The sequence below is a fragment of the Sinohyriopsis cumingii genome, chromosome 17 (assembly GCF_028554795.1).
Source record: "Sinohyriopsis cumingii isolate HCF-2022 chromosome 17, ASM2855479v2, whole genome shotgun sequence".
In the NCBI taxonomy this organism is placed as follows: Eukaryota; Metazoa; Mollusca; class Bivalvia; order Unionida; family Unionidae; genus Sinohyriopsis; species Sinohyriopsis cumingii.
This window is the reverse complement of record NC_142977.1, coordinates 122,077,856-122,092,456: the sequence shown is the minus strand read 5'-3', so window position 1 is coordinate 122,092,456 and position 14,601 is coordinate 122,077,856. Positions and strand designations below refer to the sequence as shown.

General features: G+C 34.1%; 1 protein-coding gene across 1 annotated transcript in view; it reads left to right on the top strand.

The window, feature by feature from the left end:
• LOC149779787 (amyloid protein-binding protein 2-like) overlaps window positions 1–12,948 on the top strand; it is a 36,372-nt gene extending 23,424 nt beyond the window's left edge. Inside the window, exons 8-14 of the mRNA XM_089938465.1 lie at window positions 314–381; window positions 821–926; window positions 1,912–2,036; window positions 3,684–3,769; window positions 4,941–5,131; window positions 9,330–9,495; window positions 12,306–12,948. Of these exons, the coding sequence (XP_089794591.1) occupies window positions 314–381; window positions 821–926; window positions 1,912–2,036; window positions 3,684–3,769; window positions 4,941–5,131; window positions 9,330–9,495; window positions 12,306–12,526 (963 nt within the window). The 3' untranslated portion in view covers window positions 12,527–12,948. The remainder of the gene's footprint in view (window positions 1–313; window positions 382–820; window positions 927–1,911; window positions 2,037–3,683; window positions 3,770–4,940; window positions 5,132–9,329; window positions 9,496–12,305) is intronic.
• The last annotated feature ends 1,653 nt before the right edge of the window (window positions 12,949–14,601 follow it).

Genomic DNA, 14,601 nt, shown 5'->3' with positions numbered 1-14,601 from the left:
ATCTTAATGATAGAACCTTTGGCAGGAAAGTAATTTTTCTTTGTGTAATTTGTATGTATTTAATTATACAGTACTGTTATCATCATGTTTGGAGGAAAACATATTTGCTGCAAGTTTGCTTTGTTTGCAGATTCTAAATTTGTGTCTGTCTGAATATGTACTGGTTGTTAAATTCCACAGAGCCGCTGTTATATTAATAATATTAAAAAAAGAAATTGAGGGTTTTATGATTTTGACACTGCATTCCCCATACTAATTTCAGAATATGTATTGTAAGCAAATATGAAGTACAGTATACAGTTTTGTATTTCAGGCTTGTGTTGTGAAGAGAGAGTTCCATAAAGCAGATGTCCTTATCAAGCAGGCTGTTTCTTTTGCCAGGTTAGTTTGTCATGCTTTTCACATTATTTATCCAGTCTTTGATCATGAAATTTAAACAGATTTTCATAACCAGTTTTGTTTTCCATCTTGTCCTTAATGAATTCAGAAAATAAAGCAAGATTGGGAATAAAAGCTTAAGTAAATACAAGTTTTGTTAAATAGGAAATTGAATTTTATTTCTTCATTGTCATGTAATTGTAATGTAGAATAATTTTATATTTTGAAAGTCTTGTAGTTTATACTTCACTTGACCACCATCCAGGAGATAATGGCTGGTATTTAGTGGAGCCAATACACATCATAACACAAAATAAATATTAATATCACTTGTCTGTATGACTAAGGTGCAATTGAATTGTTATGCATTTAATGACAGGATTATGGGTTATTATATTTGTATAATTTACTGACAGTGATTCAGTTTTCATCATTTATGTAGGAACTGTTTTGGATCTAAGCACCCCAAGTACGCAGATGCGCTGTTAGACTATGGCTTCTACCTTGTAAATGTGGACTCTGTCAATGCAGCCATACAAGTTTATCAGGTGAGTAGACATTATTTTCCTGCCCAAGTTTTAATCCTTGCTATTTGACATGCAAAGTTACCATGCAACTACTTTGGTTTCTCAATGTACAGAGAAGCTGGTGCGATCATTCCTTCAGGGTTTGTCAGTTTTGGCCTGAGATGTCCTATGATCATTAAGACTGTTAGTGTAGATGTGCCTTTTGCTACTTGAAATTCTGTTGGAATATTTAATGTTTTCATCCCTTTCTGTTCATCCATCCATCCATCAGTCCCACTTTAGTTTCCAGGAAACTCCAAAAGCCATTAAGTTGTTTCAGAAACTTGGTACACTTATTAGACATGTGGTCAAGATGTGCCTTAACTCTTCAATTGAATATTTTTAATGTTTATACCCAACATCAACATTAGTTAATTTTTTACACAGATTAGGCAAGTAGATTTTACTGTTTACAGTTAGACTAGTGAAAAAGTATGTGCTAATTACAGTTCTTTGGTGTCATTATTTTAATGCTTTTGTTGATTTGTCTCTTCATTTTTCCATCCGTCAATCAGACTTTCATTTCAAGAGCAAAACTTGTGATGTCTGTCATTTTTATGAAGTCATCAACATATACCTCCTCAGTGTAACTGACATATTTGCAGTGGAAGTGATATAGATAACCTTGTCTCTTTAGTTTGATCACATTTATTTGCAATGTTCTCTATGACCTCTCTTAGCTAATAAGTTTGTTTTATGACTGAGTCAATAATTAAAATTCTGTTTGTGTGTGTGTGCACTACTGACTTCCTTTTCTGTTGTCAGCTATGGTGGCTTAGTGGTTAGTCTGCCAAACACATAGGGATTAAAAGGATGTGGGTTCAAGTCTTATCATCAGCCCAAGCTGGTTGTCCTGTTGTGTCCAAGGATAAAAAACATTACTGTTTGGCTCAGCATTGTATAACAGTAATATGTTGCTACACTGTAAAAATAACAATCAAAACTTTAATTTTTTTCTTTGTTACAGAATGCCCTGGACATTCGGAAGTCAGTATTTGGTGGCTATAACTTGCATGTTGCAGTTGCTTATGAGGGTTTAGCATATGCCTCTTATGTTCAGCAGCACAGTTCTTGGGGGTTTTATGATGCAAGGTACGTACATTTTTTAGTCTGTTACTTACCATAATCTGGGCTGAATGTTCTGCTTGTTTTCTTTACATTTTTTCCTCCTTTTAAACACCCATCTTTTGGTGGAAGATCTTATGCTATGACTCTGTGCGTCTGTAAATCTGTCTTAACTTTTCTTGTTCACCAGACTTCAGGGAAAGCATGCATTTGGTAAAGAAGCCTCTTGGTTTCTGGGTTAAAGGTCAAGGTCACTGAGTGAAAGAAGAACAATTCCCCTTGTAATTGTACCATTTCTGCATCACATACCTGAACCAATATCTTTGACTCTGATCTCAAGACGTTAAAGGTCAATGTCACGAACAGGAAGAAGTATGGCTTCTGACCTGGAACAAACTTTGGACAGCATTGATTGAATTACATAAGACAGCTATTGATTTGGAGGTCAAAAGGTCAATGATCAAGGTTACTGTGACAAAAATGGTTTCTCTACAGTAACTACGTGACAGGCTTGGACCAAACTTTGTGAATAGCTTGCACATGGGTTAAGCAGAAGCTAATGTGAGGGTCAGAGGTCACTGTAATTACTTCAGTTCTAGACTGCTTGGCTGGACTAAAGTTTGTGGATGGCTTGCACTTCTGGTATGGTGGAGGCATTTTAATTTGGGATGCAATGGTCAAAGTTGTTGAATCTGGTCCCAAAAGATATGGGTTATGCAGAACTACTTATTTATAAGCAAGTTCCTTCACAAAACATGGATTTCTTTTACTCAGGTTCATAAAGAAAGCAGTAGATTCCAGGATCTACGGGTCAGTAAGTCTGATAAGAAAATCATGCGTTCTGCACAATATTCTGAGTTCAAATTCATACACTTGAATCAATGGTCCAGTTTATTTGTTGATAATTTTGAGAGTCAACCATGCCTTAATGTACATGACTATTAAACATGGGCATATAATGTGCCATTCTGGGTTCTCTTGGTTTAGTGACTTATTTTTAGCGTGTTTTATGGTTCAGATTAAAAGGTAAATTCTACAAAAGTTGATGAAGAATTACAAAAGAACTTTAATGGAAAAAAAACAATGAAATGTTAACATGTATCAAAGAAGATGAAATGTAAAGATTTTAAAACTCTTGTAGCTGATTGGTATCACATAAGTATCGTTCTCAGTTTGAAGCATAATTTTTTATTACACACTTTTCATCATACACTACAAGACTGTATTTTTTTTGTTCCAAGTCAGTGGGAAAGTGGTTGTTTGGAATGGCATATAAATATGTTTTGGTTTTGTGAGTCCAACTGGGGGACAGGTTGGATGTTTAAGCATTAGTTTCCTTCTTACATTCTCTCCAAAACTTATTGCAACTGGTTAATGTATTTTTTTATATTGTTTCTTCATTAACTAATCACAATAATATCAATACTACAAATGCTAGCAACTGGCAACATTGAATATGGCTGGCCACCTACTGGGAGCAGGGAGGTAATATGTGTAACTTACTTCTCTTTCTGTATATTTTTATTTATAGATGGATAAATGTTTTTATGTCATTCAAGGAGAGCCAGATATGAAGTAGCAGATATTAATTTTCCTAATGTTAATGTGATTGGGTGTGTATTTTTGAAGAAGTTTAATTCTTAAGAAAAATTCCTTTCTGCTCTTTTATTCCAGAGACCTTGCAGAAAAGGCAATAAAGATATTGGGACACATCTTAGATGATGAACATCTTCTCTTATGTTCATCCAAAAGGTTAAAAGGTCAGTAGTGTTTGCCTGCATTGTTGTTGTGGGTTGAATGCCAATTTTCAATTTTCAGCACATGATAGGCAATTATGGCTATTATATCTGGTGGAGGGAGAACCCTGGGAAGCTATTTGCAAGCTTTGTAACATATTCATGTTGGCAAAGCCAGAGACATAAATCCACATGGAGGTGTAATATCAGTGATCTGTAAAATCTAGTGCCTTAGAGCAGTCATCTACCCAAATATTTAGCTAGATTCCATGTTAAACATTCACATTTTATGTCAATGTTGATGTTAGGATTAATGGTATGTATTAAACAACAAGATTCTATGTTGGTCATTCAAATTTCTTTGTGGAACATTAAAATTGTGTTGCAGGCCATACCACACCATCCAGCTTTAGTTTTCTCCCATTGATAATATATATATAAAAAAAATCGTGAAAAGAAGATGGTTGATCGATAATAGGGATGTAGCCATAAAACTTGTCTGCAACCTACAGCATGTGTGCCACAAGGTGGCACATCAAGATGTTTTGTGTGGCATGCAAAGGACATCCCAAAATCTCGATTTTAACAGTGTTATTCTCTTACTGGTGGCACATGCTTGTTCATTTTGTAATTATTCCAGAAAAAAGTGGCATGCTATGTAAAATAGGTTGCCGAACCCTGCCATAGAAGGAATGAGTACACAATTGGATTAGAGCATAAAAGGTTAATTTCCTTTCTGTAAACAAGAATTTCTGTTTCTAAAGAAGAACAATTTGTCTTTTGATAATTAAAATTATTAAAATCATCGACATTATCAGCATAATAACATCATCAGTATTTTGATTGTGTATTCAAATGAGGAAGGCATTATAGAATATATGTTGAGGTTACCACACCAGGAGAAGAAAATTCAAGTCAAGGGGGTCCAATATAAGATTGCTTTATTTTTTCAACTCTTTGAGGTGAGAAGAAATTATTTTTTGATTCCATCATGGCATTTTTTGAAGTAATTTCAGAGAAGGAATTCATGTTATTAAAGTATGTAATACTTTAGCAAACTGTCTTGCATGGATCAAAACAACTAAATGGAGTCCATGAGACAAAACCATGAAAAATAATGATTGAAATCATTAAGGTTTATTAGTAAGATTTGAAAAGGTAGCAAAGTTGATAATCCTTTCTTTCTCATTTACAGCATTAGTAATAGAAGAAATTGCCATTGATATTCTGAGGAAACCGCTTGAGGATCTGATGTTGAATGAAGCTAAAGAACTTCATCTCCAGTCCCTTGCATCGACCAAAAGAGTCCTTGGAGAAAACAATGTCCTGATAGCCAAACATTATGGAAACTTAGGCAGACTGTATCAGTCCATGCACCAGTTTGAGGTATTCATGAGTGTTTGTTTTCTTCCTCTTGTTTACTTATTTAAATGAGGCTAATTTTTCCTTCAGCTTGGTTGCAAGGACATCTAGTTTTTATATACTTTTTATTCACAGCTAAATTACATTATATTGTACATGAGTAACTTAATGCAGTATACGGTAATCTTGAACATTTGCTAGATTAAAGTGGAAGTTAATGCTTGGCATGAAAATTTTGATCCTGTGATACTTGATTGAAGTGAGAGTTAATGTGAAGCATGGGAACTTTTGATACTAGATTGAAGTGAGAGTTAATGCATAGCATGGGAACTTTTGATACTAGATTGAAGTGAGAGTTAATGTGAAGCATGGGAACTTTTGATACTAGATTGAAGTGAGAGTTAATGCATAGCATGGGAACTTTTGATACTAGATTGAAGTGAGAGTTAATGTGAAGCATGGGAACTTTTGATACTAGATTGAAGTGAGAGTTAATGCATAGCATGGGAACTTTTGATACTAGATTGAAGTGAGAGTTAATGTGAAGCATGGGAACTTTTGATACTAGATTGAAGTGAGAGTTAATGCATAGCATGGGAACTTTTGATACTAGATTGAAGTGAGAGTTAATGTGAAGCATGGGAACTTTTGATACTAGATTGAAGTGAGAGTTAATGTGAAGCATGGGAACATTTGATACTAGACTGAAGTGAGAGTTAATGTGAAGCATGGGAACTTTTGATACTAGACTGAAGTGAGAGTTAATGCATAGCATGGGAACTTTTGATACTAGATTGAAGTGAGAGTTAATGTGAAGCATGGGAACTTTTGATACTAGACTGAAGTGAGAGTTAATGCATAGCATGGGAACTTTTGATACTAGACTGGAGTGAGAGTTAATGTGAAGCATGGGAACTTTTGATACTAGATTGAAGTGAGAGTTAATGTGAAGCATGGGAACTTTTGATACTAGATTGAAGTGAGAGTTAATGTGAAGCATGGGAACTTTTGATACTAGACTGAAGTGAGAGTTAATGTGAAGCATGGGAACGTTTGATACTAGATTGAAGTGAGAGTTAATGCATAGCATGGGAACTTTTGATACTAGATTGAAGTGAGAGTTAATGCATAGCATGGGAACTTTTGATACTAGATTGAAGTGAGAGTTAATGCATAGCATGGGAACTTTTGATACTAGATTGAAGTGGAAGTTAATGCATATCATGGGAACTTTTGATACTAGATTGAAGTGAGAGTTAATGCATAGCATGGGAACTTTTGATACTAGACTGAAGTGAGAGTTAATAAATAGCATGGGAACGTTTGATACTAGATTGAAGTGAGAGTTAATGCATAGCATGGGAACTTTTGATACTAGATTGAAGTGGATGTTAATGCATAGCATGGAAACTTTTGATACTAGATTGAAGTGAGAGTTAATGCATAGCCAGACCTGCAAACCCTTATGATTTTTCCTTAAGTCATATAAAATGACCCTTAAAATATGGACTTAAGAATTAAAGCAAAAACATGGAAAAATGATTATTGCCAAAACAGTGTGTAATTGGTTTATCTGTGTTTGATTTGGATCTGGGTTTCATATCAGAATTTGTGGAATTTGTCAGGGAATCAGACTAACTTTAGAGCAGTAACTCAGACACTTTAAACTGCTCATTTTTTCATGTTGCATGATCAAACTGTTGAGTATAGATTTTTATTAAATGGCATCGATTAAGCGATGCATGTTGAAGACGAGATGAAAATAAGTTCTTAAAAATGTTATTATGTAGCACAGAAGAATAAAAAAGACTATTCAGATTAATGCGAATAAAAGGCAGAAAGGGATACAATTGGATTTATTGGATATTGTGTTAATGAGCATGTCTCGTTGTGGAAGATTGCCATCTTCATGTGAAATGGAAAATTATTCCAAGAATTACAAGTTGAGAGACAGCAACAAGCTGTTGAGCTGCACCAGGTTGTAACTGAAGTTACTGTACTAGTGGTAAATAAGGTCTACGTGTACTTTACCAACTTCTCTATTGATCATAATGTTTACCATCACTGCATGTTTCAAATACAGAACTTTTGAATATGTTTTCCAGCTTTACAATAGCAGTTTATGATCTTTTGTTACACTTTACTGCAACTGGTCAAACATATGGATAGAAATGCAACTGCCTTGTCAGGGTTGGTAGGTCTGCATATCTTGGAAACTTTGATCCTGTGATGATAGATTGAAGTGGAAGTTAATGCACAACATGAAAAATTTGATCCTGCAATGATACATAGAAGTGAGAGTTAATGCACAACATTAAAAAATTGATTATGTGATAGATAGAAGTGAGAGCTAATGCACTGCATTAAAAATTGATCATGTGATAGATAGAAGTGAGAGCTAATGCACTGCATTCAAAATTGATCATGTGATAGATAGAAGTGAGAGCTAATGCACTGCATTAAAAATTGATCATGTGATAGATAGAAGTGAGAGTTAATGTGTGGAAACTTAAATCATTGTTTTGTTGGTTTGAAAGGAACTTGTCATATCATGCCATAGAAATGGCAGCCATTACTGAGTGTTGCTTTTGATTGCTATGCCCATATTACTGGGAAAGTAAAATTTAAAAGTTACTGTTTTTTGTGACAGTAACTTTGGTATCACCAATTTTTTAAGGTTGTCTTTAAAATGTTACATTGCATATTTCTGAACCCTTCATCATGCTGGGCCTTAGCCATTATCATGCTTAGATAGTTTGTTCTGCGAATTACCTGCTTTCCACTTTTTAGCATAAGGGTTATGAATATGGTCTTTAAAAGTTTGCATTAAGGGTTTTGTTTAAAGTTTTTTTGTTTGCTCATATTTAACCTCTTAACTCATTTGGCCCTGGAGGTTTTTGTAGTTTTTGCCTGAAATGTGAGTAGGAAAGACGTTTTGGGGGCTTATAATTTCTGAATACATCCTAATACATTGACTTTCAACAAATTATCCATGAGAATAATGCCTAGTTGTATTAGAAACATCATTTTCCATTGGTTATTTTGCTTGTGCATGAGCAGAAGGCTAAAATTTGTAGTTTTTTTTTTTTTTTTGCTTAATGGACCCAGCATTTTTTTATGGAGACCACTCTTATTCCAAATGCCCACCTTGTTCTAGTTTTTGCAAAGGTTCACCTGTCTGTGCAGTTCAGACCAGTCTGCCTTAGATCTGAGTTCAAAAGGTCTAAAATCCTGACAAAATCAGATTCCAACCACGAGCAAATTTTGGGTGAGAAAAAAAACTGGTCCAAAAAATTAGGTTTTTCCCTCTGTATTTCGTAGTAAAACTAGAATGTCCAGATTATGTCCAGATTATTTGGTATCAGTGTAAGAGCTATATCTGTCTGCTTTTTTGTAGTACCACCCACTGTCGTGTATCTTAAATGACCTTGATGCTGCTGAATGAGTTAATAGATTTTCATCTAGGAATGAATCTTTATGAAGTAGGACCTCTGATGCTGCAAAATGTTTGTACTCTCTAAGATGGTTTTCTTGATATTTAGCATAAAACTTTAAGTAGGTACAGAGATTTACATCAAGGATTTGGTCATACAAATTTTTTATAGACTTTGTGTTTCTTTAACCCTTTGAGATATTTTGTTATCTCCTTTGGTTTGTGACAAGTGGAGCTAAAGAAATTCATATTGGACAAGGTGTGCATAAGCTACAGCCTTTCATTCAGTTAGCTAAGGTTTGTTATTGCTAATTTCAGCATCTGGCATGTTAGCTAAGGTTTGTTATTGCTAATTTCAGCAACTGGCATGTTAGCTAAAGTTTGTTATTGCTAATTTCAGCATCTGGCATGTTAGCTACGGTTGGTTTTTGCAAATTTCAGCATCTAGCATGTTTAAACTAAGGTTTGTTATTGCTACTCATAAACTAGTGCTACTGGAGGGACATTATACAGTTATAGACTTCCATGCCATAGGAGTATGATTAGAAGCATTAAGAGGAGATTCCTAAGTAGAGATGGTTACTTATTTGGCTTTTCATGGAAATAACATCGTGGGTGGGGTGGGGTTACATGAACAGTGCAATATGATTATTTAAAATTGGCTTCAGAATTTTATGTGTCCAGTATTACCATTTTACTGCATTTTATTCCTGCATGAACAGTATTTTTTACCTTTATCATTCAATAGTGCATGATTTATTTTTAAATATTTTTATTTATGTTTGACAGGAAGCAGAAGAAATGCACTTGAAAGCAATTGAAATCAAGGAACGGCTTTTAGGCTTGGACGATTATGAAGTGGCACTATCTGTTGGTCACTTAGCTTCACTTTACAATTATGACATGCAAAAGTTTGTGGAGGCAGAAAAATTGTACCTTAGGTCTATTGCAGTAGGTAAGTTAGATAAGGAACTGGTTTAAAATCTGATTCCATCACTTTCGATCTCTACTGTTTAGATCTAATATGACATGGAATGTCATACCTGAATGACCACTTGAGTTGAAACTGAAATTCATCCGTGAAAATTCAAATAGTTTTGCCTATTGTATTATAACTGAATATCAGTTGGTTGAGCAAACCAATAAGCTAATCTATTGTGAAACTCCATAATTGATTGTGTGTAAAGGGAGACTACTTCTTTTTAGGTGCATGCAATACACAAAGGTAAGTAAAACTCCTGTATAAATAGGGCTTTCAATCAATTGAATTATTTATTCCCTTCACAACTTACAAATATAAACCATACCATATTCCGTTTTTTCAGACTTTCACAATTAGGAACATAGAGTCAAATTTATTACATGATTAAGTTAATGTTAAATTTAAACACATTTTCGTGGTTTGTTTCAGTTTAAATGTAAAAAACCTTTGTAGTATTTGTAAACAATGACAAACAAGAAAACCATGACCTTCTATACTTTAAATTACAGAAACATCACATATGAACAAAAGGATAAAGGGGGTCTGAAACAGTATGTAAGACTGATCATCCATAAAATGTTGCTTTTTTTAACAAAGTTGTAGAAAAAAAAATAACATGACACAATAGAAAAAATGTGTAATGTTTTTATCAAGTTCAAGTAAACATGTTGTTAAAAGAGATTATTCCTGCACATTTTTTTAACATTTTAAACTCTTGAGCGAAGGTATAACCGTAAAATAAACAAAAATTAAAATTTACTCTTAGTAACCAATTAGAATTGATTATCAGTTGGTTTAGTGGAACCGATTATCGATTATGAAATTCTGACCGATTACCATCTCTAGCCTTAGAGAAGAAGTCTCGATACTGGACAGATCAAAATGGTATATCATAGCTATTCACGGGTGTGATTTTATTGTTGTTTTCAAAACAGTTTTAAAAACACACAGATTATGGTTTAAAGTATCAATTTTTCAGACTTTATCTGCAACAGTATGGCATGCCCAAATTCTGTTCATTTATTAGGTTTTTGTAACACTTAAACTGAAATGATTGACAATGCTGTATTGCACAAAATTGTGTGTGAGATTAAGCCAACAAGTTTGACTTTGTTATGAATTGTTGACAAATAATGCATTAAATATCAGTCTGGATAACATGATATGTACCAATAATTTTGACCTTGCATTAGCTAATGGTTGGTATAGAAAGGGCAAGATAATCAACTAGGGTAAATGTAGTCGCATGCATTCATAGTAAGGTGGTAGAAACTGTTTATGTTGGTTTCTCCAGCTGTCCATGTTAGAATGACAAGTGAATTACAACTAGGTGGCTAAAATTACAGGCCTTTAGTAAATTATTGATATGCATTTGTGAGGCATAGAACAGCACTTTCGTAGACTTGCCACTTATCCCAATTTACCTGGGATCATCCTGAAAATTTGTTTAAATATCTAAATATTACAATTATCCAAAAATTGATTTTCCAAATTTTTACCCAAAATTTAGATTCATGCTACATGTCTGTGGCATGATGACCCAGTGCTAGACATCACTTTAAACTGTCACACTGTAGACATCGTAGCGATATGACTGAAAAATTGTTAAAGTTACGTTAAAAATCGAAATCACGCACACACAGATTTTTTCAGTGATCAGGAAAAACATTTTGATTCATGATAGCTGTGTTTCCTTCAAAGAGAGCAAAAGTAATGCAAAAATTCCACAATAAATACACCACAATCATCTATAATTTTCCATGTTAATCTTTTACACTTATACGTAATTATCGGTGAATATCCGCATAAAATTGAAACGTGAAAATGGAAAAATTAGATTGTCACCATATAGCTGTAGCATACACTTTTCACGCTAAGTAAATAGCATAAGGCAATGGAGATTTCAATTCTTTTGTAAATTTTTAAAAATATTTGGTCATAAACACTGATCCTTTTGTTTTTCTCCTGATTTTTTTAACTTTGGCATCCCAGTTTTCATTTCACTCAAGATGGCAGGTCTGCTTTCATTGGATTTGCCCAGGGATTTCCAGGATAAGAATGTCATTGTTTTCCTTTTTCTTATGTGGGTAATGGAGTCACTGAATAGCAACTGCCAATGATTCAGTTCTCTTATTAGGAGTGCAGTTTACCTTCTTACAGGGAAAAATCCTTATTCCTTCCAGGGCAATCATGGTACACATAGGATGGTTGGCATTGCCTCATCCTATTACCTATTCTCCTATTATTACATGTATGACTTCAATGTAACTGTATTGTATCTTTGCAGAATAGAATGGCGTAGTCTGTATCTTCGCATAATAGAATGGCATAGTCTGTATCTTCACATAATAGAATGGCATAGTCTGTATCTTTGCATAATATAATGGCATAGTCTGTATCTTTGCAGAATAGAATGGCATAGTCTGTATCTTTGCACAATAGAATGGCCTAGTCTTAAGGTCTAATTTTGATCAAATTGATTATATGATCAGCTTAAAATTTAACCTGAAAGTTTATTTTAGCTCTTTGTGTAAAATTGAATATAAGGAAACAATATATAATGGAAGATGACTGTCTAAATCCTGAGCATTAATAATCTTGGTCACTGCTATATTTGTTTAATCTCACAGACTACTGGAATATATGATTAACCTACCTGCAGCTTGTACAGATAAACAAACATGACTGTCTATCATTTGCTTAGACTTTCCTGTCTATACATAAATTTTGCAGGTTTTTCTTTTTGTTTTGTTGTGGATTACTGTAATATTTTTTCTATACAGGAAAGAAGCTCTTTGGTGATGGCTTCAGTGCTTTAGGAGTTAATTATCATGGTTTGTTAAACCTGTATCAACGTGTCAATAATCAAGAAAAGGCCAACAAATATGCAAGAATTTTACAGCAATGGAACCAGATAAGAGACAGAAACAATGACATGCAGGTGAACCCACTGAAATTTGTGTTGGAGTGTTCACTGGAAGAAACAATCAAACGGTATTTCTGACCCACGTTTGACACCTAAAGTTGAACAGCTGATCTCAAGCAAGGCTTACACTTCCCATCTTAATGTTGGTGCCCTGTCATACTAGTGCATTCTGCTTGAATGTTCATGACATGTGAGTTTCATGTTATCTTTGGAAAGTGAAATGTCCAGAAGCGATGCTCAAATGATACCAACAACAAAGGAGTTAGCTAGTCTAGTAGTAGTACTTGTTGTGCATAGGACTGCATAGAGGTTTAAGTCTGTGATGATAAAATTGTATGCCCCAGACTGTAGTCAACAAACATTTTTGCTGCCTTTTAACTGGATGCTGCTGTACATAATAAATTATTCCCCAAGATTAGCATAAATATGTTATTTGTTATAAAACATCTGTTTGTTTTATTTTCATGGGCATCTGACAGATCCTGAAAACATCAAAAATATGCCCCCTTTTGGAGCTATATAAAAAAAGAATTCTAAAGCTTTTGTATTGTTGGATCTACCTGTATGTGGGTATCTCAACTTGGTTATCAAGAAAATATCCTGCATGTGTAGTTAAATTGTGTATAGGTTTGGTTGTAATCATATACATTGTTGTAATCATTTATATGGTTGCGATCATATACATGGTTGTAATCATTTACATGGTTGTGGTCATTTACATTGTTGTGATCATTTACATGTTTGTGATCATTTACATGGTTGTAATCATTTACATGGTTGTGATCATTTACAATTGGTTGTGATCATATACATGGTTGTAATCTTGTTTATGGTTGTGATCATATACATGGTTGTAATCATTTATATGGTTGTGATCATATACATGGTTGTAATCATTTACATGGTTGTGGTCATTTACATTGTTGTGATTATTTACATGTTTGTGATCATTTACATGGTTGTAATCATTTACATGGTTGTGATCATTTACATGGTTGTGATCATTTACACGGCTGTGGTCATTTACATTGCTGTGATCATTTACATGGTTGTGATTATGTACATTGCTGTGATCATTTACATGGTTGTGGTCATTTACATGGCTGTGATCATTTACATGTTTTGTATATTGATGAATAATCTGAATTTGTGGCATCATTGCCTTGAAAACCCCTTGGATTTCATGGCAGTTGGTTTTAGTCTTAAATCTGGTTTTTTTTTAAATGTTTAAAAATTCCTTGAATTTATCTGAATGAATACAATTCAGACAAAATACCACTTTTTGTATGACAAATTTTTGAGTATTCACATATTTTCTCAAACCAATGAATAAATGATATTTCATAAAAGTTGGTTGATCAAATGCCATAAAGAAAGCACTGTAAGTTAACAAAGTAACATCTGGAGAACATTATGGTCTGAAAGACAAAATGCACCCTGAAAACTTTTGGAAGTCTTTGAAAACTCTTAGAAAAATTCTGAAGGGCTGTGAGGACCCTGATGTATACTGTTTCTGTCTTGGGCATCTAAAATCTAGGATAATAGACAAGATGTAGAGGCTCAGGTAAATGTTTTGAACCTTAGCAAATAATTTTGATCTCTAGTGATCCTGGGCGAGGAGAAGGTTGAAACTGCTTCTTTTGGATAGAGCAGAAATTTAAGATTATTTATAGCACGATATAAAATCTTAATTTTATTTTACAAAACTACGGAATATTATTTCGAGTGCTCATGTATGTGTGTGTGATTTGGATTTTTAACGTAGCTTTAACAATTTTTCAGTCATACCATATCGATGTCTGCTGTGTGACAGTTTATAGTGATGTCTAGCACTGGGGCATCATGCCACAGACATGTAGCATGATGTCCCACCCAGTCACATTATCCTGACACCAGGCCAACCAGTCCTAACACAAACCTCTTAATGCCAAGTACCAAGTGAGGCAGCTGTTAGTACCATTTTTGTAAGACTTTGGTATGACTCAGCCAGGGATCAAACCCACAACCTTCTGCATCAAAAACAGATGCTCTAACCACTAGGCCACCAGAGTGGCAATATTATTGTGAAATGATTTTCAAATTTTATTGGATGCCTCAATATGTCATTATGTATATTAATTATATAATGAGTTGTTAAAAGTTTCAGGTGAATA